This window comes from Camelus ferus, chromosome X (genome assembly GCF_009834535.1).
Source record: "Camelus ferus isolate YT-003-E chromosome X, BCGSAC_Cfer_1.0, whole genome shotgun sequence".
Classification (NCBI taxonomy): Eukaryota; Metazoa; Chordata; class Mammalia; order Artiodactyla; family Camelidae; genus Camelus; species Camelus ferus.
In genome coordinates, this window is record NC_045732.1 from 69,591,137 (window position 1) to 69,612,753 (window position 21,617).

A 21,617-nucleotide genomic window follows, 5' to 3' on the forward strand; every position below is an offset into this window, starting at 1 on the left:
CCTGATGGGACAGCTCGCTGGGCCCAAGCTGGCCAGCTGGCCAGCACAGCAGGAGGGGCAGTTCCAAGCAGTGAATTGGACCTACTCTCCCAGATCCCCCTCACAGGAGACCAAGAGAGCCTATGTGTCCCCGATGTTACCTTCGTGGCCACACATTGTTGTTTTCAGACAACGTGGGGACCTCTGGCGGGTTCTTCCTACAGGTGGTGAATGTCGTTAGATTGGCAGAGTGCTATTTTGGGAGTCAGGAGACTGGGGCACTAACACCAGCAGTGTGGCCCTGGCAAAATCTCTTTACTGATGTGGGCCTTAGTTTCCCAATCTGCCAAATGGAGATCATCAGATCTATTTCACCCTCCTCATAATGGTGGTTCAGAGATGGATGGTGTAACCCATAGCCATTTAGCAAATAATTTAAATGAAACAACTGTTGTGAAAAGGGAGGATCCCTGGACACAATGAAATGGTTGTTTCTCTATGGGGCAGGGGGATCCTGTTTTCTTAATGTCTCCAGTAAAGTCTAGAATTTTCTATCCACCCAGTGGGTAAAAAGGTCAATTTCCATTCTACTCTCCTCTTAGCCCAATTCCCTCCATCATACCTGCCCAGTCTGAATTAAATTTAATTAATAAAGCATTTATGCAATCAACAAGTGTTTATTGATCACCTACTGTGTGCCCAGTACTCTTATAGATAGTCTGGGAGTTACAGACAGGTCTAAGATACGGCCCCTACCCTCCAAGAGTTTACAATGTACTCGTGAAATCAGATACATACACTTGGAAAGATAACTATCCATCAAAAATTGTGAACGATAAGCATCAAAGAGTGATTTTGACATTGAGGGTTGGAAGATGGAAGGGTAGGAGAGGGACGGAGTGGTCAGATGAGGCTCAGTGAAGGAGGTGGCGCTGAGCAAATTCTCCAAGCCTGAGGAAGACTTGGCTAAGGGGAGAGGGCCTTCCCGCGTCAGAGAGCAGCTTAAATATAGGCAAGAAGGTAGCAATGTGAAAAGCCTGTTACAGATGATGGATGGGCCCCTCCTGCTGGCACTGAGGTTGGGGGAGGTGTACTGGAGTTTGTCAGAAGCTGGTCATGTTCAAGCCGCTGAGGGAAAATGCCTTTGGTTTGTTTGTGACTCTCACCCCTACGCCTGTCCCAGGGGAAGTGGTGCATTGTCAGACCTTGGAGCTGGAACTGTCTGCCTGGAAATCATTCTCTACTCTTCCATCGCAACAGAAATCCCAGGCAGCAGCTCAGCTCTCACTCAGATGAGGGCCAAGGCACCTTGGGCAGGATGACTCCACACTGGAGCCCTTGGATGCCTGCTGGCCACTCTGCAGTGCAGGGTGAAGGATGGTGGGGAGATAAGGAAGAGGACTGATGGGGGCCCATCTGGAGCTGTGGTCTTTCAGAGGCTCTGTAGCGCTCTGTGGGAAGACCCCAGGGGCCTGATCTCAGCCTTTGGCCTGATTTTCCATTAGGCTTGAAGATTCTCTGGAGGCAGCCTCTCTCGGGCCCAAAAGAACCCCTCCCCACTGGAGTTTCCACACATGTTCACCCGGCTTCTCAGATACTCAAGTTCTTATTCTTTCCGAGGCAGCATTGAGGGGTGATATCTTCCTCAGTCCCCAACAGCACCCACGCTGTCATCCCCCAGCCCACAGCCATCTCTGGAAAAGCAAGTTTCCTGTTCCTAAACAAACCATTACATAGGCCCCTTAGCCTTGTTGTTAAGCAGGACGCCAAGTCAGAGGGAGGCAGGGGCTTCAGCGAAAGTTGGAGCTGTAGCTTCTGAGGGAGTTCCTTGGAAGGATCAGTCTACGGCCTCCTTGAATGCTCCACCATATTTTCTTTACTTTTCTCTGGGCAGTGATTCTGGTGTTTTTTTGGTCCTCGGCTGCTGCCCCTCCCTCCCATCCTACACCTAGTTACTCTCTGTTCCCTCAGTACTGTGGGATGGCTTTATTTCAGTTCATACACAAACCAGTCTAGACACTGTGGAGTCATAAACAAGAATGGGATGGAGGCTCCAGGGCCTGTTACTGGCCAGTCAGTTTCTTTGGAGGGAGGCTTGAGAAGGAGGTCAGAGCCATCCCCATAGAAGCCACCCTCCTACCCACCCACCCCCATCCCCCAGCAATGAGCTAAGAGCCAACCTCAGCAAGAGGGAGGGTCTTTGATCACAGAGAGGGTCGGTCAGTCGGATGTGATTAGTGGATTCTGGATGGATTCCCAGGTAAACCACAGGACAGAAGGACCTAGCCCAGGGTAGAAGGGTGAGTTCAGAGTTGAGGGCTGGGGATTCAGGGTGGGGGATGGGGAACCAAGGTGAAAGAAACAGAAATTCTGGCTTGGCCAGCATCTGGACAGTTCAACCTGCATGCTCTCACACCAGCTCCCGTTTCTGCCTCTGCTTGATCCAGTGGTCAAAGTCAGTGTATCCTCAGCAGAACCTTCTGACATCATCCAGTGGCAATGTCCCTCACCTGTGGCCCCGGGGGGTGGGGGGCGTCCACTGGTTTTCACAGACCCAGCCACCCCCCAGCTCTGGCCCCTGGTTCTTCACACATACCCTGTCAGGCTGTAGGAGTTAAACTCACTCTTGACCTTGGGTGGTTGACCCGGCCTTGGAGAGCTCCTAGTGGCGAGGGGTTGGGACTGGTAGGCATCATAATAGTTGGAGTGATTTCCCCGGGATGAGCAGGAGAAGCAGAGGATGATTCCAGCTACCAGGGAGAACACAGACGAAATGATACCCAAGTAAAGAGCTTCTCCGATCTCAAATTTCATGCTGTCGGGCACCAGTGGGGAGTAGAAGTCCCGCAGGATCCCATGAAGATTCCAGGCGACAGGGATGAAGCCCAGGAGACCACCAAGGATGAAGAAGACTCCACCTACTACTGCCACTCTGTCTTTGGCTCGCGAGCCCTGGCAGAAGACGGTGCATCTCATGCCCACCACAGAGATAACACAGGCCAGCGAGGAGATTGCACTGGACGTCACCATCATGGCCTGGGCAGCCTGGATGTCAGAAGGCAGGCCTAGAAGGGTGCTGTAGATGTCACACTGGGTGATGCCTGTGCTGTGTGTGGCACACTCCATCCAGAGGCCCTTGGAGAAGCCGACGGCGGTCACAATGCTGGCACCAACATAAGAACTTGTTCGCCAGCTGGGGAGTAGCATGGCAACCAGGGTGCCCATCAGCCCCAGAAGGCCCAGGATGTAGCCTACAAGTTGGAGGCCAAGAGAGGCCATGGCGGACCTCTAAGTGGGCGCGTCTTCAGGGCCCGCTCTCTTGTCTTCTGGCTGTTGCTCTTGCTCTTTGGCTCCCGGCCTCTAATGGCTCATTTCAGAGCGTCTCTGCCAGGCCGACTTCTCTCCTCCTTACAAGTGTCTGTGGGTGGCCACAAGCAGGCTCAAGAAGGCATCTAGAAGACCTAAAAAAAATCCATAAACCAGATTAAATATTGACCAGAAGCTTATGAGAAACCAGAAAATGCTGGATGCCTTTTGACCTTTGTTATCTTTAGAAATAACACATGCGAAAGAAAAAAAAAAAAACTTTGAAAGTGAAGCCAAAATGTCATCACCTCCTGCGTAGGCACATGCTTTGGACTGGCAGCTAGACAAAGCCAAGGGCCAGACAGGTGGCTGCTTTCCGAGAAGGTGGTGATGGCAGTGTCGGTTGTGGTGACTGTGTTAACTCCAGGTCAGGCTGTTGGCTGGCACGGTTCTGACTCCAAGGCCTCCTGTTTAACACATTGCCCAGCAACAGAGCCATGGGGCCCCTGGATTGCACACTGGGGCCAAACTCCAGGAGACTGGGTCAGGAGGAAGAGGCCCTAAGATACAGCCTTGGACTCCCACTTATTAGAGGCCTCTTGAGTCTCCAAAGGCATAGAGAGTAATGATCTAGCCCTGGGTCATCTGTGAAATGAAAGTTTACTCCATGGAAGGTTGGGGCAGGCAACAAAGCCTTCTGTCCATACGCTGAGAGTTCCAGTCCTCCCAGCCCTTCCCAAATCCCCCTCCACAGGCTAGCCTAAGGCCTCCAGCACGGATCACACACCCAGACATTTCCTGTCTGCTCTCCTAATAGATGCCCCACCATCCCTAGGCCTCTCAGGTGATGTGGCAGGACTCTGGAGTAAAGGATTTTCCAAGGCCTGGAGGGAGGCCTGAAATTCCCTAGACTATCTGTTAGGGACACTAGGATGGACAGAGGAAAGGCTCCCTGCTCTAGAGTAGAGGGCTCTGTAAGAGGCAGGCATCCGAGTCAATGCTCTAGAATCTCAGAGCTGTTCAGGATTTTGCAGTGTTCAGTGAGCCCCTGCACAACACTCCTACCAAGTTCAAGACACTAAGGGTCAAGGGTACATCCTTCTCTCTATCCACTACAAGACCCTCCAGCCCACTAGTTTTTCAAGCCACCATAATCTGGCTGTTCCATTTTAACCTCCTTCAAAATTTCTTTCTCTCAGGGGGAGAGTATAGCTCAAGTGGTAGAGCACATGCTTAGCATGCACAAGGCCCTGGGTTCAATCCCCAGTACCTCCATTAAAAATAAAACTTAATAATAATAAATAGACCTAATGATCTCCCCACCCCAGAAAATAAAATAAAAAAAATTTTTATAATTTCTTTTTTTAATCATCTCTCAAATGTGAATATTAAACATATCCACCTCCATGACATAATTAATCTCCTACCCATCCACTGGCACTCCCAAATCTGTATTTTCAGCATAGACATTCCTCCTGGGCTTCATGATTTCTGGATTAATCACCTATTTAAATGGTCCACTTGGAAGTCCCATAGGCACCTCTCATTTGACATGTTAAAAGAGAACTCATCACCTCTCCCATTACACCTCTCTCCAAACGGTTGTTCCCTGGGTTCCCTCTGGTCACTGAATGATACCTCTATCTATTTCCTTGCAATGGACCCAAAGCCTAGAAGTGATTCTTAACACCTCTCTCCCTTACCTTCTAGCGTCACTGTCTCACCAATTCTTGATGACACTTCAAATCCATAGCACCCTTCTCTCCATCCCCCTGCTCCTTCCACAGTCCAGTGCTTCGTTATCTTCTCTCCCCTGGAATCTAGCAATGTCCTAACCGGTCTTATTTCCAATCTTGCTTCCTCCAATTCATTCTCCATGCTGTTGTTAAGGTGATCTTTCAACACTGATTTGATCAAGTCTCTACTCTGCGTAAAACATTCCAGTGGCTCCCCAGTGGCTAAAGGATAAAGTCCAAACTTGTTTGTACTCGATGACCCGTCAAGCTTCATCTCTTGCCATTCCCCTCCTCATACTCAGCTCTTGCTGAACTAAATTACTTTCAGTCCTCAATCATGTCATGTTGTCTTTTTGCTTCCAAACCTGAACACAGGCTGTTCCTACTGTGCAGAATGTTCTCATCCTTTAGGGTTCAACTCAGATGTCTTTTACTCTAGCCTGGGTCACGTTCCCCTCCTCTCTCTGTGTTCTTATGGTATCTTGTGTTTACTCACCTCCATCATAGTACTACTACTACTACTACTATTACTACTACTACTACTAATAATAATAATAATAATAGTAACACTCATAGAGTGTACCCTATGTGACCATTATGAGCACTTTATACATATTAACTCAATCATCACAATGTCTTGCGGTAGGTACCAATAATCCCTATTGGATAGATAAGGAAACTGAGATACAGATAATACTTATTTCAATATACTGTAATTTCCTCTTTATATTCTATTCTTCCCCCATTAGTCTGTGAGCTACCTGAGAGCAAGGACTGCATCTTATCCATCTCTGCATCTCCAGTGCCTAGCACAGTGCGTTACCCACCCATTACACACCCAGAGCAGGTATTCAAAAATGTCTTTCAAATGAATAAATATAAATGGTAAAGAGGTTTAAGGGACTATAAGATATAATCTTTTAAATGAGTCAATAACCATTCAGAGTAAGGGACAAGAGCTGCCCAATGTTGGGAATGAAGATTGAAAGAGAATCAGAGGAAGAGGAAGGGAAATGAAGAGGGGTTGGGGAACACAGGAGAAAGAGAGAGAAATAGAGATGGAGTTTCACCATTTTATATGTATATGCATTTGCTGGGTATCTTGTCGCTTCCACCAAATTCTAAGCAATTTGAGGGAAGAAACCATACATCAGATTTGGGTGGTGCCTCTGCAGCATTGGGTGCATGGTTGATAGACGATACTACTCATCAGTGATGGATATGAAAATGTCAATGTGGATGCAAAGCAGCACGCAGCAGGGGCCAAAAAACATTTGATAGGAGGTGCAGAGGGCAATCTATTTGACTCCCAGCTCTGTCACTTATCAGCTGTGACACCGCACAAGTCTTTTCCGTGCATTGGTTTTCTTATTGCTAAAATGGGCACAATTCTACCTATCCTGATCATGACTGTGCACCTCAATGGGGCCTTCAGAGCTGCTTGGAAGTCCTTCAACTTCTCCCTGGTGAGCATCTCCTGGTGATGACATCAAATACTTAGCACTCTCTTTGAGCTCTCCACCCTACTTCCTCCCTCTGCAGCTATTGCCCTAGCCCCATCATGCTCTTTGCAGCCAAGATTCTTAAACAAGCCATTTTAATACTGATGTCTCTACTTCTTCCCCCTCCTACTCGCTACTCAACTCTTTGAAGTTAGGCTTCGGCCATTAGCCCTCCACTGAAAATGTTCTCACCAAGGTCACTCCAATTTCCTGGTCCCCAAATCCAGTCGTCATATCTCTGTCATCTCACCTGGTCCTTCTCCTTCATATATCTGTCTTCTCCCTTGTTTTCTGTAGCACCACTCCCAGTTTTCCCTGCTCCTTAAAATGATTCCTTTAGGTCTCCTTTATAAGTTCTGTCTCTTCTACCCATTCTCTAAATCTGCCTAATCCCTCCACCCCAGGGTTTCATCTAGTCTTCTAGACTGCTCTTCGTGTGCTTTACACTCTCCATGGGTGATCACATCCACTCTGTCTCTATGCCAATGAATATTGAATCCATTCATCTGACATAGATCTCTCTCCTGAACTCAAGATTTGTATATGCAGCTGCATTTGGAATGACCCCATCTGAACAGTTTAATGGTACCTCCAACTCAACATTTTGCAAAGTTGAAATCACCTTTAGTCTTCTCTCTCCACCCCCAAACTATTTCTCATACAGAGTTCCCTATCTCAGTGGGACCGTCATTCATCCAGCAACCAAGCCAGTCACCCTTGGTTGGTTCCTCATCTCTTCTTAATGTGTAATCACTTACAAAGTCCTATCAGATCTATTTTCAAGATACATCCTGAATGCTTCCACTTAATTCCATCTTCACTGCTTGGACTTTAGTTCAAATCCTGTAACTATTACCTCTTGTCCAGTTGAAAATCTCATAGGTACCTCAAATTGGTTTCTCTAATTCCACTTCTGCCCTGCCCCGGCAATCAATCCAGTAGACAAGGATCTTTCTAAAACGTCAATCAAATCATTAGTACCACCCCACCTCTTTGCCATGCTTAAAAAACTTTGAGACCTCTTAATTGCTTTCACAATGAAGTTCAAAGCGTCTTGCCCAGGAAATCAGGAAAGCCCTCCAAAGTCTGACTCCTGCTTTTCTTCTGAGGCTCACCTGTAACCAGTAACCTCCAACTTCATACTTTATGCTCCTCTGTGCATACACACACACACACACACACACACACACACACACACACACACACACAATCCAATCATACCTGCACATGTGCTTCTCTGAAGTTGCCTTTCTCTCTGTCTCCAGACCCTTAACCATGTTATTCAACCATCCACCCTTTGCTTGGATAATTGCTAGTCATCCTTCAGGACTCGTCCTCTCCGTGAAACCTTCCCTGGACCATTCTTCCCACCCAAGCTGGGTTAAATACTTTCCCTTTGTGCTTCCTATCCACATATGAGCTTTCAGAGAGGGTTGGTGAGCTACCTTGAGGTTTGTGGGGAGAAGACTTCCCTGCCTCCCAGAGGAACAGCTCCTGCTTTGGCCTTCCTGGGGTGGTGGCAGAAGAGCACAGCTTGGGTTTCCCATGGGAGTCAACAGTGTCCCCAAGAGGAGAGCCTCTCCCCAGAGCCAGTCCTAACTCAGCAGAAGTTAAGTAGGAAAGTGGCTTGGGGCTGAGGGAAGGCAGAATTTTAAAAATATTGTCACTGAGGCTTGGAATCTAAAGAGTCTGGGGGAAGAACAAGTCATTGAAGCTTATTCAAATGGGAAAAAATGGCCCAGTGGGGTCGGCTTTCTGCCAGGGTCTGGAAGTCAGAGGTGGACAAAACTAGCAAGTGGTTGGATGGTGAGCCAGTCTGGGTTCTACTTTTCTTTGTGTGATGAGCAGTGGAGGGTTTAGAGAATGAGTCTTGGCCTGAGAATCAAGACTAACTTCATATCTCGCCTCTGCCTGGAACCTGTTGAGGAAGTCCCCTAACTTCTCAGGCCCCTAATTTTGATGAGAAAAAAAAATCTCCAAAGTTTTAAGTCTCAAATAAAGGAATGGGGACAGGAAGCCACTTTGACAAATCTAGAAGACTGAACAGCTGTTCTTAGAAGCAGGCAGCTTTCAAAATAACTCCTCTCTTCAAGGGGTTCTCCTAGAAGTCAAGCCTTGGTGGCTTGGGAAGAACACAGAACTCTAGGCTTGCCAGCTGAATTTGTCTTCTGGGCATGAGGCCAACACAAGCCATGGCCCAAGGGCTGGGCAAGAAGGCTTCGCTTAGGATTCTTACTTAATTTTCCTTAGGGGAGGGATTGGAACTGCAGGAGAGGATTAGGAGGGTCAAGACTGACAGCAGCTCCTGAATTAACCCCTTCTTGCCTGGGTACTTGCCCTGCTATTCCCCACTTTTTGCTCCAACAGTCTGGTGCATGGTACCCTTCGTTGGAGGGCACTCTCATAAGACTCTGTGGGATAAGACAGGTGGGGTTCTCATGCTCTAGGAAGGATCTGATGTGGTGTTCTGGGGGCGATGGAGGCCACTACAGCTCTCTTCTGTCAACTAACCTCATTTCAGTCTCACGGCCTCTCAAGGAAATCTGAGACACTTGCTGTCCTCTCCGCACCTCACCTCCCCACAACCGAGGGCTCTAGTATGTGGCAAAGCCATTCCTTTGAAGCCCTACTTTCTGGAAAGCTTGTTCTTGGAGCAGTTCACCTTTCCTTCTGCATCAGTTGGTTGATGACAGCTCAGGGAACAACTGGATTGAGAGGTTTTCTAATTGGTTTAAAAAGAAGTTTATTTTGGTCCTGATCATCACAGTAAAGCACTCTCATGTTAGCATGCTAGAAAACACAGAAAGGCAGAATTTAGGAAACAGACATCACCTACAATCTCCCAGGCTCTGAGTACTGTTAATGTTTTGGTTCCGACTCCATTTTCAAAGAGGCCTCTTGAAGAGAATAATGTCTCAGTCCAAAGAAGGAATTTCTTTTTTTTTAATTGAGATATAATTGACATATAACACTGTATTGGCTTTAGGTGTCCATGATTTGATATATGCATATACTGCAAACTGATCGCCACCATGAGTTTAATAACTCTCACTACACACAGTCACAAATTTGTTCTTTTTTTTCCTCTGATGAGAACTTCTATCATCTACTCTCTTAGCAACTTTCAAATATACAATACAGGATTGTTAACTGTAGTCACCACGCTGTGCATGACATCCCCAGGATTTATTTATCTTATAACTGGAAGTTTGTACCATTTGACCCCCTTCACCCATTTCATCCACACATCCCCACCCCCACTTCTGGCAAGCATCAATCTGTTCTCTGTATCTATTAGCTCCATTTTGGGGTTTTTTTGTTTGTTTTTTTATCTTAGATTCCACTTATAAGCGAGATCACACGGGATTTGTCTTTCTCTGGCTTATTTCACTTAGCACAATGCTCTCGAGGTCCATCCGTGTTGTTGTAAATGGCAGGATTTTCTTCAAAGAAAGAATTTCTAATGACAAACTTGCAGACAGAAGGGAGAGAGTTATCTGAGGGCTTAAGGGGGAGACTTTACGACTTTACTCAGAAATTATCTTCTGCCCACTCCCTGAGCTTTAGTGCCAAGGAAGGCACTAGAACTATGAGGGAGCACCCTTCCAATCTTCCTCAGCCCCCTGCAGTGAAGCAGAGGGGTAAATTGTAGCTCCTTTCCTTCCATCCCTTTATCTCAGTCCTTTTGCCCTCAAAAGCACCATTCAGAAATTATTATCTAATTTGGAGAGTGCGTCCCCTGGCCCCGCAGTTTCAAAGACTGGAAGCTTTGTGGTAGCCTTGAGGGAACAAATACTCCCAACCCAAGTGCCTCCTGAATTCCCCCTCCTGCCCCCTTCCCTCGGGCCCTGAGGTGGCCCAGCCAGGCTTCGCAGCCCTGGGCCAAATTGATGCTAACCAGGAACCAGAGCCCACCTAGGCAGGAAATAAATAAGAATTGAGGCACTTACGAGGAGATTCTTTTGCAGAGCCTTGGAGGAGATGTGTGGCCCTGGAGAGGAAGGAAGGGCTCCCGAGGGAGGGGAGGAGGTTGCAAGGGGCCCCAGGCTGAGGTGATAGAGGATTTCTAATTGTTCGCTGCAGCTTTGCAAAATCCATCTGCAAATCTCAGCCTTGGGTCAGAGACTTATTACAGATCAGAATTAAACCCCTGGAAGCTATGGAAGATTGAGGTACTTAAAAAAAAAAAAACCTTCGGTGAGTGTTGTGTTTTTCCTGTCAAAAACTCCAGCTGGGCTTTTGTGTGGTGACCTCTGCGAGCCCAGGAGAGGTCTTGGAAGGAGAGGGCTTTGGCCCAAGGAGGAATTCGGAACATTTCAGCTTTGGGGTGGGGGTGGGAGGGGGCTCTGTTAACCCCCATTAAGTGTTCCTGGCCAGCGGCCCTGAGGCCCAGCAAGAAGTAAGCTTCATAAAAACGGCCCCGGTGAATAGTTCCTAAGCAGCCCTGCACTGCCTACACCCCTGCAGGCTCTTCCATCCAGCTTTTTCTCTAGCGAGCTCCCAGCCCTACCTCGCCCTTCAGATTGACTCCAAGACACAAGGAAGACATGTGTACTGTAGGTTCAGACCCTGGTGGCTTCAAAAAGCAGCTCCTGGTCCTTACAAGGTGGGCCTGAGGCAGCCATGATAATTGGTGGGCCTCTCCTTCATAACCACAACATCTAGAGCACGCTCTGCGTCACCTGAGTCTCTCAAAAGTTCTGTGGAGTGGAGTATGGCGATTGGCTTTCCTCCCTAAATGAAAAAAAAAAAAAGCTTCCCTATTTTTTTTTCTGATTAGAGACATACTAGAGGCTATTGCAAAGAATTCAGAAAACAAAGTATAAAGAAGAAAATATAGGTCCTCCTAATACCACAAACAAGAGATATAGCTTAATGATGATTAACATTTTGATGTACGGTAGAAGACATGAATAGAAATATTTTTTATGAAACTGAATCACATTATTCCCTACAATTCTGTAACCTTCTATCACCTCTAAATAATTTAATGATATAACATTGACATGGTCCACTGACATGGCCCTATTTTCAGGTCAATGACAAAACAGATCTGCCTCATCCTCTTATGGGTGTGCTGTATTCTATCATATAGAAATATAATTTATTTAACCATTAACTATTAGACATTTTTGTTATTTCCATTTTCTCACTATTATAACCTAGCATCTTTGCACATAAAGCTGACAAATTCCAAGGACTAGAATTGCTAGGTCAGAGAGCATGGATGCTTTAAAGGCTAATACAACATATTACAGAAGTCGGGCAGCTATTATTATTTCCAGAGGAGAAAGCCTGGGCCCAGTGAGATGAGATGAATGACTCCCCCAGCATCCCAAGTTGAGCAGTAATAGTTAGATCTGGAATCTGCATCTCTAGATGTCTGGTTCAGTAAACTTGCCAGCGTACCACACTGACTTTCTTCCAAGGATTGCTATATAAAAATGATAAGGCTAGTGGCCACTATTCTTTGGACACTTTCTAGGTGTCAGGCACTGTGCTGAGGGTTTCATATGCACCATCTGACTGAGTTACAGCAGAGCAGAAACAAGCCTGGGTTTTAAGAGCCAGCTCTGGAGGGTGGCTCTCAATCATTAGGCTCTACTCCATTTTGGAAACAATATCAAAGCAAACAACCAGATTTGTTGCCTCATGTGAATTCAGTGAAGCAAATCAGAAATCATCCTCCTTCCCAAGGTGGCCCATAATTGCCTTGCAGGTACAAATCCTGATCCCCTAGCAGTGATCCTGAGCAGGGGTCTTTCCAGGGAGCAACCCCTTGGCAGGCTGGGACAGGCTAAAAGGGCTGCCATGCCTGAGCTCAGGCCTGGGGAGTCTGTGGGCAAGAAAGTAAGCAAGACTGAAGGGGCAGGAGGGCTAGCAGCCTAATCCTCTAACCAGCTGTGTGACCTGGGGCAAACCTTCACATCTTTCTCCAGGCTTCACCCAGTTGACTTCCCAAGCCTGGGCTAAAGTCTATGAAAGCATTTTGACAAGTAGAAATGCTAGTTGAATGCAAGATAGAATTTGGGGTAGAGGGGCACCTTATCAGCTCACAGTGAGTCTGTGCTATTGAGGATAGGAAAAGGCAGAATCTCAGCGGCAGGTGCCAGGGCGGATGAGGGCAGGATGTGGTTACCAGATTGGCAGTCACTCAAGGAGTAGGCTCCAACACTGCATTTCCTATGGGTCGGTACTATCAGATCCTGGTGGAATCATGCCAAAGACTGTGACTCCTTGGTGTGAAGCCTAGGAGGCTCTTTAGTAATCTGCTAAGACTCCTGCTGAGAGCCTAGGTAGGTGGAGGAATTGAGGAGTCTGAAAGAAGATAGGAAAAAATAGCTGTCCGCAAAAAGCAGAATCTGGTTAAGGAAGGGAGTCAGCAGTGAGAGTATAAAGGGAGGAAAATGAGATCTGGGAAGAGACGGCTTCTGGAGGCGAGCAGGAGAAGAGGTAGGAGAGGGGTATTTGAGGAGGAAAATCTCAGAGAGATCTGTATAAAGCAGAGTCTTGAGGAAGAGGGAGGAGATGATGCTATGAAAGGAGGAGTCTAGAAGGAGAAATAAGAGAGATTCTTGGGGCAAAGGGGCAGGAAAGAAAGGACTATGGGAGAAGGAATTAAGGGCAGAGAGGAGTCTATCCCCACTATTCCACCAAGCCAAGAAGTTCTCATCAAGTTTACGAATGACCCCTGTGTCATCAAATCCAATGGCCACCTTCCAGTCCTTAATTTTTTTGACTTCTACACAGCATTCAATACCCCTATTAACTTTGCCCTTCTTGAATTGCCTTCTTCTCTTGGCCCCTGTGATACAACACTCCCCTGATATTCCTTCTATCTCTCTGGCTACTTCTTCATTGACTCCTCCTCCTCCGTATAGGTGTCTTTCAGGAGCCTGACCTAGTCACTCTGCCTTTCCACCCTTGAAAGTCTCACTTGTCTCCCCTGGTTTCAATTACCCTGTACAGTCTGATGACTTCCAAACAGTCATTTTCAGCCCAGACGTCTCTGAAATTCAGACCCCTATATGCTAACATTCCCATTTGGGTATCTCAAACTCAACATGTCCAAAATTGTATCGTTGATTCCCTTTGAACTAAAACCAGTTCTCCTTCAATCTTCTCCTTTTGAGAAAACCAGTTGTTCAGCCGGAAACCTCAGAGTTAGACTTCATTTCACCCTTTTCTCTTTCTCTGACCCGCCATACTGCATGGCATTTGATCTGTAAACCCTTAAGTCCTACCTCCACTATATAGCTCATTCATCTATCTATTGGTTTTCAATGTAAAGATGATACATCCATTACCATCCATTACCATCATCTCTCTCTCTCCAAATTTGTGGTCTCAGGATCCTTTTACACTTTCAAAAATTATTTAGGAAACAAGCCAATGTCCTTCAACTAGTGAATGGATCAACAAACTCCGGCACATCTGTACAATGGAATACTACTCAGCAATAAAAAGGAATGTACTATTGATACAGGCAACCATATGGATGAAGCTCAAATGTATTCTGCTGAGTGAAAGAACCCAGATACAAAAGGCTTCTTACTATGTAATTCCATTTATATGACATTCTTGAAAAAGCTATAGGGATGAAGAACAGATTAGTGGTTGCCTAGAGTTAGAGGTGGGGGAAGGGCTTGACTACAAGGATGTGGCATGTGGAATTATTTCGGGTGTTGGCACTGTAAAAACTATCATATAAGTCTACAATTCATGGGACTGCATACCTGAAAGAGTGAATTTTATATGCCCTTTCACATTTTGTCACACATAATATAAAATGACATGTGTGCATATTTAAAAATAAACAAATGAAAAGAATTAGTTAAAAGATTGTTAAAGACTCCAAAAGAGCTTTCATTTTTATAGGTTGTCACTATCGAGATTTAACATACTAGACATTAAAACTGATCAGCTTTAAAACTATTTTAAAACTTAAAATCACAATGATAAACCCATTGCATGGTCAAAATATCATATATTTATGAAAAATTACTATTTTCCAGAACAAAAAAAATTAGCAAGCTAACTGGTAAATCTCTTTAATATCTGGCTGAATAAAAAAGCAGCTGGATTCTTCTTGTATCTGCTTTTGCAGTCAATCTGCTATAATATGCTGTTCTGGTTAAAGTAAAGAAGAAAATCTATTCTCACAAAGATATGTAGTTAGAGAAGGGGGTTATTTAATAGCTTTTTGACAGAATTCTAAGAATGACCCTCCAAATTACTCTAACTTGGTATAAGTTTTCTTCACTTTAAGAGTGGGTACTTAAGATGTTGATCACTGCCATGATTATGTTAGTTATTTGGCAAAGAGAGATTCTCCAGGTGGGACTAATCTAATTATGTGAGTCCTTTCAAAGCAGAGTGCTTTGTCTGGCTAGTGGCAGAATAGGAAGTCAGAGAGATTGGAAGCTTAAGAGGGATTTGATTTGCCCTTGATGGTTTGAACATGGAAGTGTCCCATGAGGAGAAATGGGCAGCCTCTAGGAGCAGAGAGCAGCCTTTGGATGACAGCCAGAGAGGCAACGGGACTTCAGGACCTCAGACCTACAGCCCGAAGGAACTAGTTTTCCCTAATGTTCTGACTGAGCTTGAAAGAAGGTTTTTCATCCCAGAACCTCCAGATAGCATCAACTTGACTTCAGCCTTGTGAGATCCTAAGCAGAGAACTCAGGTGAACCCCGCTGGACTTCTGAGCTACAGAACTGTGAAATAAGATACGGGTGTTACGTTAAGTTGTTACGTCTGTGGTAATTTTTTATGGCAGAAAACAAATACACTGTGGGTATTCTTCTTTGATACTGCATCGAAACTTCACAAGAGGTCATTTCTTAATGTTTATTTGCAGTGTTGAATCTGAAACCATATCAATGAACCTTTTGTACTCTGTTACATTAAAATCCATTGGCCTAACGCCCTTTGAATGGATCTATTATCCACGCATGATTTTGTAACATCATGTGTTAGTCATTTGGAAAATATTGGCCCGCCCAGTTATACAGATCTTCCAATTGTTGACTCATTTCATGATTATAAAATATGAAAGCCCACATTCATTAATATCACTACTAATCTTATCAGACATGTGTTTAGGGTATGGAGAAACTCTTGAGCTTACAGTGGCAGTTACAAGTTATCCAAAATTCTGTTTCTCACTTGAAAACTTAAAGTTTATCAGTGACAACAAATACTATCAGTTGTTTTCCTTGAGATGACAGGACAGTTTATTCATTTTCAACAAAATGCTGGGCAAATACCCAAGTCTGAATATCCATAGTTTTTCTGTCAGTTGTTCTTCCAAGTTAAAAAAAAAAAAAAGTGTTCCATGAAAAACTGGCTAGTTTAGCTTGCAATTCAATCACACAAGTGCTTTTCCTCATGACAACCATCATAATTCAGCATGTAGTGGGATGGCTTTCTATATCCTTCCTATTTTGTCACACAGACTATTTAAAACATGTACTCAAAGGGTTAAGATTTAATAAGAATGAATAATCTTTACTGTTTCATTAAGACATTTTTAAGCGAAACTGACATTTCTTCTGCTGAGAATACACTGATGATGAAGAATAACAGGAACATAGTTTGGTGTCACTGCCTTGACCCCTGCTAAGGTGGTAGCACTTTTACCCAAGGTTGGTTTTGCTCCATCTGTGCAAAGGTCAGCCCAGTGGAAACAGCAAATCATGTCTCAGTATTATCATAAAAGCAGCTTTGATTAAACCCCCCTAACTGAGTCTTAGGGGCCCCCAAGGGTCTTTGGATCACACTTTTAGGGCTGCTGCTCTGGACCGAGGCTGGAAGGAGAGGGAAAGATGGCAAGTGGAGATGAAACTTGAAACACGCTGAGAAACGTTCTGTCAATAGAGGAGGCAGCTGGGAAGATAGAGAAGAAGAGAATTTCTCTACTGGAGATAATTTCTAGATTCCTTCCCCAACAAGGACCTCTGCTGTGCACTTTCTCACTCCTGACCTGCTTAGCTCCTGAGCTGTCCCAGCCAAGTCAACAGCTACCCTCTAAGGCTCCCCTATCCTGGGATCTTGGCTACTCCACCTTGCAAGGCCAAAATACTAATGGAGAAACTGATCCTGGCCCATGCGCCTGTCATAATTATTTGTCACCCTAGCCTAGAGCCCCAAGGCTCTGCTAGACTGAATCCTTTCGTCCTTTTCAGACCAACGACCCTGTGTCAAATGGCATTCCATTCCCATGGCATGAGTGGCCACTGGGTGCCCAGTCCTGTGCCAGGTGCTGATGGGAGGGAGGAGAGATGACAAAGCCACAGTCCCTCCCCCCATCGCCTCAATAGAGCGCCTTGCTTCACATCTGGAAAGACAGCTCAGATGATAAGGCTATGGAAGCAGGCAGATATCAGCATGTCTTGGAGGCTTCCTGGAGTAAGTGTGGGTTTAAGGAAGACCTAGAAAAGAGAGGTAGAAACTAAGCCACGGGGGAGAGAGAAGGCATTCTAGACCTAGGCAGGGAGGTAGTGACAATCATGTGCAGGGCCAGTGTAGTAACCAGACTGCTGCAAGTGAGAGGATGGAGAGCTGGGCAGAGTCAGAAGTGAGGCTGAAAACAGAGGGAAAACTGTGAATGTCCGACTTGTTCCGTCAGTCATGGGTTGCCGAGGCAGGCATGTGAGCAGAATGGAGGTTGTGTTTTAACTGAATCTGAATCTGGCCAAGTGTGCAGAAAACACCTGAAAGTGTGTGGGACAAAGAGAATGAATGCCAATTTACCTACAGTATTTCATTCTATCCTCACTCCAGCCCTGTGAGATGGGTACTACTGTTTTCATGTCCAGGAAACTGAGGCCTGGAGAGATGGGTTAACTTACCTAAGGTCACCTGGATGATAAACTACAGAGGAGGGATTCCAACCCAGGCCTGCTTCCAAAGCCTATGCTTTGAGTAACCACTGTGATGGAGTGGTTAATTATCATAATTATCATAATGTAACAGCCAACATATGTTGAGTCCTAAATACACATCAGGCTGCACAGTCTATACACGCTTTCATTCATTCTTCATGACAACCCTGTGAGGTAGGCACCGTTATTACCTCATTCACAGATGGGGAAACTGAGAGATGAGGGGTCAAGTCATTTGGCCCAGGCCACACAGCTAAGTGCTCAAGCTAGGACACACACCCAAGTCCACCCAACTCTAAAGCCCAGACTTTTCCACTTTAAGGTCTACTGCGGAAATACAGATATAAGATGATAAGGACCTGCGCTGGAGTGGTAGCCCACCCGCTCTATAGCACTGGCTAGTAAGGGCTGAGTCAGGAGCTGGCATGCACGAAGCACTGACAGCATTTCCAGCCGCCCTCATTTGGGGGTCCGGAGGGGTTGCCATTGGCAGATCAGGCCCAGGCCCAGAGCCCTGGTGATGGCTCTGGTGGAGACTCGCTCAGGTTGCAGCACCATCACCTACTTCCACTGGCCCCTTCTGCCATCTGCCTCACTCCATAGCAGTGCACAGGCCTCAAAGCCTGACACCGGGGGCAGCTGTCAAATGGACCACACCTTCCACACAGCCACGTTCTAAAATCTCAGAGAGCGCTGAAGCAAAACAGACTTGAATTCCAATCTCAGATCCATTATCACTAGCTATTTGGTAAGTCACTTAGTCTCTCTGTGTCTCAGGTTCCTGATTTTTTTTTAATTGAAGTATAGCTGATTTACAGTGTTATGTTAGATTCAGGTGCACAGCAAAGTGATTCAGTTATACATGTACATACATACGTTCTTTTTCAGATTCTTTTCCATTATCCTGCTTGTCTTGAAATGTGAGGAATGAGAGTACCTGCCTCATAGGATTTCCGGAAGGAGTAAATGAAACAATAAAGCAATAAAATGCTTCACACAGCACCTGGCATATCATAAGCACTCAATAAATGTTGCCTGTTTTGTTGCAGTGGTGGTTATTAGTTTGTCAGGATCGGCTTCCTAAGAGAGTACCTGCTGCTAGTTCCCAGTGTGTGTCGTTTACTTACGCAGGATCAGCAGGACGCCAAGACTATAAACAGATAAGAGAAGAGAATGCACTATTGAGAATTCTGGCATCACTGCTCCTTCCCCAGGCCTCTGGCCAGGATGGGAAAGAAGGCTGGCTGGCGGAAGAGGGGCTGGGGAGGCTGGCCGGAGGAGCCAGGGATGGGGCTGGATGGAGCAAATGGAGGAGGGAAGGAGCCCAGCTGGGAGTGACCCGCCCAGGCACCCTCCCTCCCACCCTTCCTGCTCCCCCAGAGTTCTGTTTTTCTAGGCCCCTGCCATCCAAATGAGGAGCAAATGGGGAGCTGCGAGGGCCTCTGCCCAGAGAGCCCGGCACCACATGAGCCACCACCCAGGCTCAAATGGCGGCCAAGAGGCAGAAAGTGCAGGCGGAGAGCTGACCCGACAACAAACTGTTCTCTGGAGGGGACCCCCTGTCCCAGGCATCCAAGGGGCTAGGTCCAAGACTTGGCACATTTGGGACATTTGGACTTGAGGGCAGAGGTCCCCGGCACCATTTGCTATTTTTGCTTTGGGGACAGGCTTGGGTGGGAAGAGAATCTCCCCCGTCCCTTCTCTCTCACAGCACACCCTGCCTTGCCTCCGGCCTCCACTTGGCCCCCATTCTGATTTTGAGGCTTCCTGCTCCAACCCCAGGGACCCTGACTCCAGAGGCAAAGGCGAGAGGGAGAGAGGAAGATGTCTCTTGCTGAGGTGAGAGCAGAGCCTGTTCAGGGACTTTCAGCCTGGCATTCCAGGTCCTCCTCCTGTTTCCTGCTGGCCTAGACCCTCCATATCCCCTGTACGGAGTAGGGGGCTTCTCTGCACCAGCCCCCAGTGGTGGTTCAGAGCCCAGAGACTCCCCAAGTTCAAATCCGTGCCTTGTCACTTTCAACTCTGTGACCTCAGGCAAGTTCTTTAATCTCACCTATAAATGAGGCTTGAAATCGTGTCTTCCTCATGGGGTTGTTTGTGAGACTTAATCCATGCAAAATGCTTAAAACAGTGCCCAGTACATAAATGTTTAACAAATGTTCTATCCCCTTACTCTCTACTTTTGTGCCAAGATTACATTTCCCCTTCTCTCTGCCTACTTAAGCCCAGCCCCGCTAGACTGCCCCCTCTTCCACGAGGTCTCCCAGGGATTACCTGTTCTCCTGACCTCTGTTAAGCTCCCTGGTGAGGTTAGGCCCATTTGGAGAGCAAGAACTCTAACATGAACGGCACTAAGTAAATGAATCACAGAATAACATCTAGTCCCTGTGGTGTGGTCAAATTTTGTGACCAGGACCCACAATAAGACATGTATTTTACAACATGACCCAGGACATGCATCTGTGTATCTTTAAATTTAGATCTAGATATATCATTAAAACAAAAGTTTCACAGAACAATAATACACCCTTACCCCCATGCAATTCATTCCTCTATTTGCTATTCATTCATTTTGTTCAATGCTGGCTGCAACCCACTAAATTGATTTTAAGCCCTGCCACTGGTTGTGACCCACAGTGTTCTCCATGATAAGCCCTCTATGGGGTGGGATTAAGACCTCCAAAGGCCCTGAACTGTGAAAAGATTCCAGGTGAAAGGCGTGGCCTGTTCATAGAGGGGAGGTCTCTACAGGGGAGCTGCTGAGGAGGGTGCGTGGGGGGCACTGGAGGCAGAAGACTGGAGAGGCAGGCTGGGCTTGGGCAGCAAAGGGCTTCAACTGCCACACAAAGGAGATTAGACATCTCCCATAGGCAACTGGGAATCACTGAAAGTGTTTAAATACAGGAGGGGCATACTCAGCCCTGTGGGGGTTTTGGGGTTTTTTGTTTGTTTGTTTTGTTTCTCTCAGTGCTGTGTTTTAGAAACATCACTGGGATGGCTGTGAGAAGGATGGACTGTTAAGGCCAAGTCAAGGATGGGGGAACCTATCTGGAAGCTGTTTCAGGCATCCAGGTGAGCGAGGACGGATGAAGCCAAAATGGAAGAAACAACCTGGAGAGGAGGGAACACAGAGGAGGCAAATGTGAGCGGTGGTGACTACTACAGTCAGCAGGGCTTGCTGGAGGAGGCTTCTCACTTGCGTAGCTGGGCCAGTGTGACGCTTGTTCCCGAGGCAGGTATGAGTTCAAGACGCCTGTCAGGAACGTTTCAGGCTGGAAATATAATTCTCAGTCTTTCATTCATTCAATCAACATGAATGGGACTGACATGGAGAAATTAACATTTTATCTTGCCAAGTAGGGACATTAAAGAAACGTTCCACCACTGCGAGCATTTCAAAAAAATAAAAAAAGAGAAAGAGAGAGACTATATATATTTTGACACCAAAAAAAACCAAAACAAAACAGAAGGGCATCATGTCATAATAAAGGACACTTTTTTATAATGGAAGATATTTGGGGGGGTGGTATAGCTCAGTGGTAGAGTACACGCTTAGCATGCACAAACTCCTGGGTTCAATCCCTAGGACCACCATTAATGCATATATACATATATATAAACTTCAGTTTTGGTGCTTTTCCCATTTGGCGGTGACCCATTGAAAACATTACTGTGTATCAGCCTGACTTGTGGACTGTAATTGAGAACCAGCAATTTGAGGAGTGGGCAGAGGAAGGGAGGTCAGCAAAAGATACCCAGAAGAATGGTTCCAAAAGTAGGAGGAAAGCCAGGAGAGAGTGACCAAGAGAGGAAGGAGAATTTTAGAAATAAGGACTTGCCCAACAGTGCCTTTGGCTATGCAGAGTTCAAAGAGATCACGGAACTTGGCAATTAGGAGGTCACTGGTGACCTTTGGTAGCGCCCTTTCATGAGGAGGACGGGGCTGCGGCCAAACTGCACTAAGCTGAGGCACGAACAGGCAGTTGGGAAAACTCTACACTCTACTTTCAACAAATCTCCAGGTGAAGGAAAGATAGGAGAGAGGGAAGGAGGGAGGGGAGGGGAGAGAAAGAGATTGAGAGCGAGACAGAGAGCTAGCAAGTTCGGGGAGCAAAAGAACATGTCTCGGGAAGTAGGGGCCCTGTTCTGGGGGATGACAGAGAAGGCATTTTATGATCCGAAGGGAAAGAGAGGGTAGAAAGAAGCTG

General features: G+C 46.3%; 1 protein-coding gene across 1 annotated transcript; it reads right to left on the reverse strand.

The window, feature by feature from the left end:
- Positions 1-640: 640 nt before the first annotated feature.
- Positions 641-5,195, reverse strand: CLDN2 (claudin 2). Its single transcript, XM_014567182.2, has 2 exons — positions 4,989-5,195; positions 641-3,440 (listed from the first exon to the last, which is right to left on the reverse strand). Exon 2 carries the CDS (start codon positions 3,256-3,258, stop codon positions 2,566-2,568), a length of 693 nt encoding a protein of 230 aa, XP_014422668.1. The 5' UTR covers positions 3,259-3,440; positions 4,989-5,195; the 3' UTR covers positions 641-2,565.
- Positions 5,196-21,617: the final 16,422 nt, after the last annotated feature.

Coding starts and splice junctions, on each gene's coding strand:
- CLDN2 (XM_014567182.2), bottom strand. CDS start 3,258: ATGGCCTCTCTTGGCCTCCAACTTGTAGGCTACATCCTGGGCCTTCTG.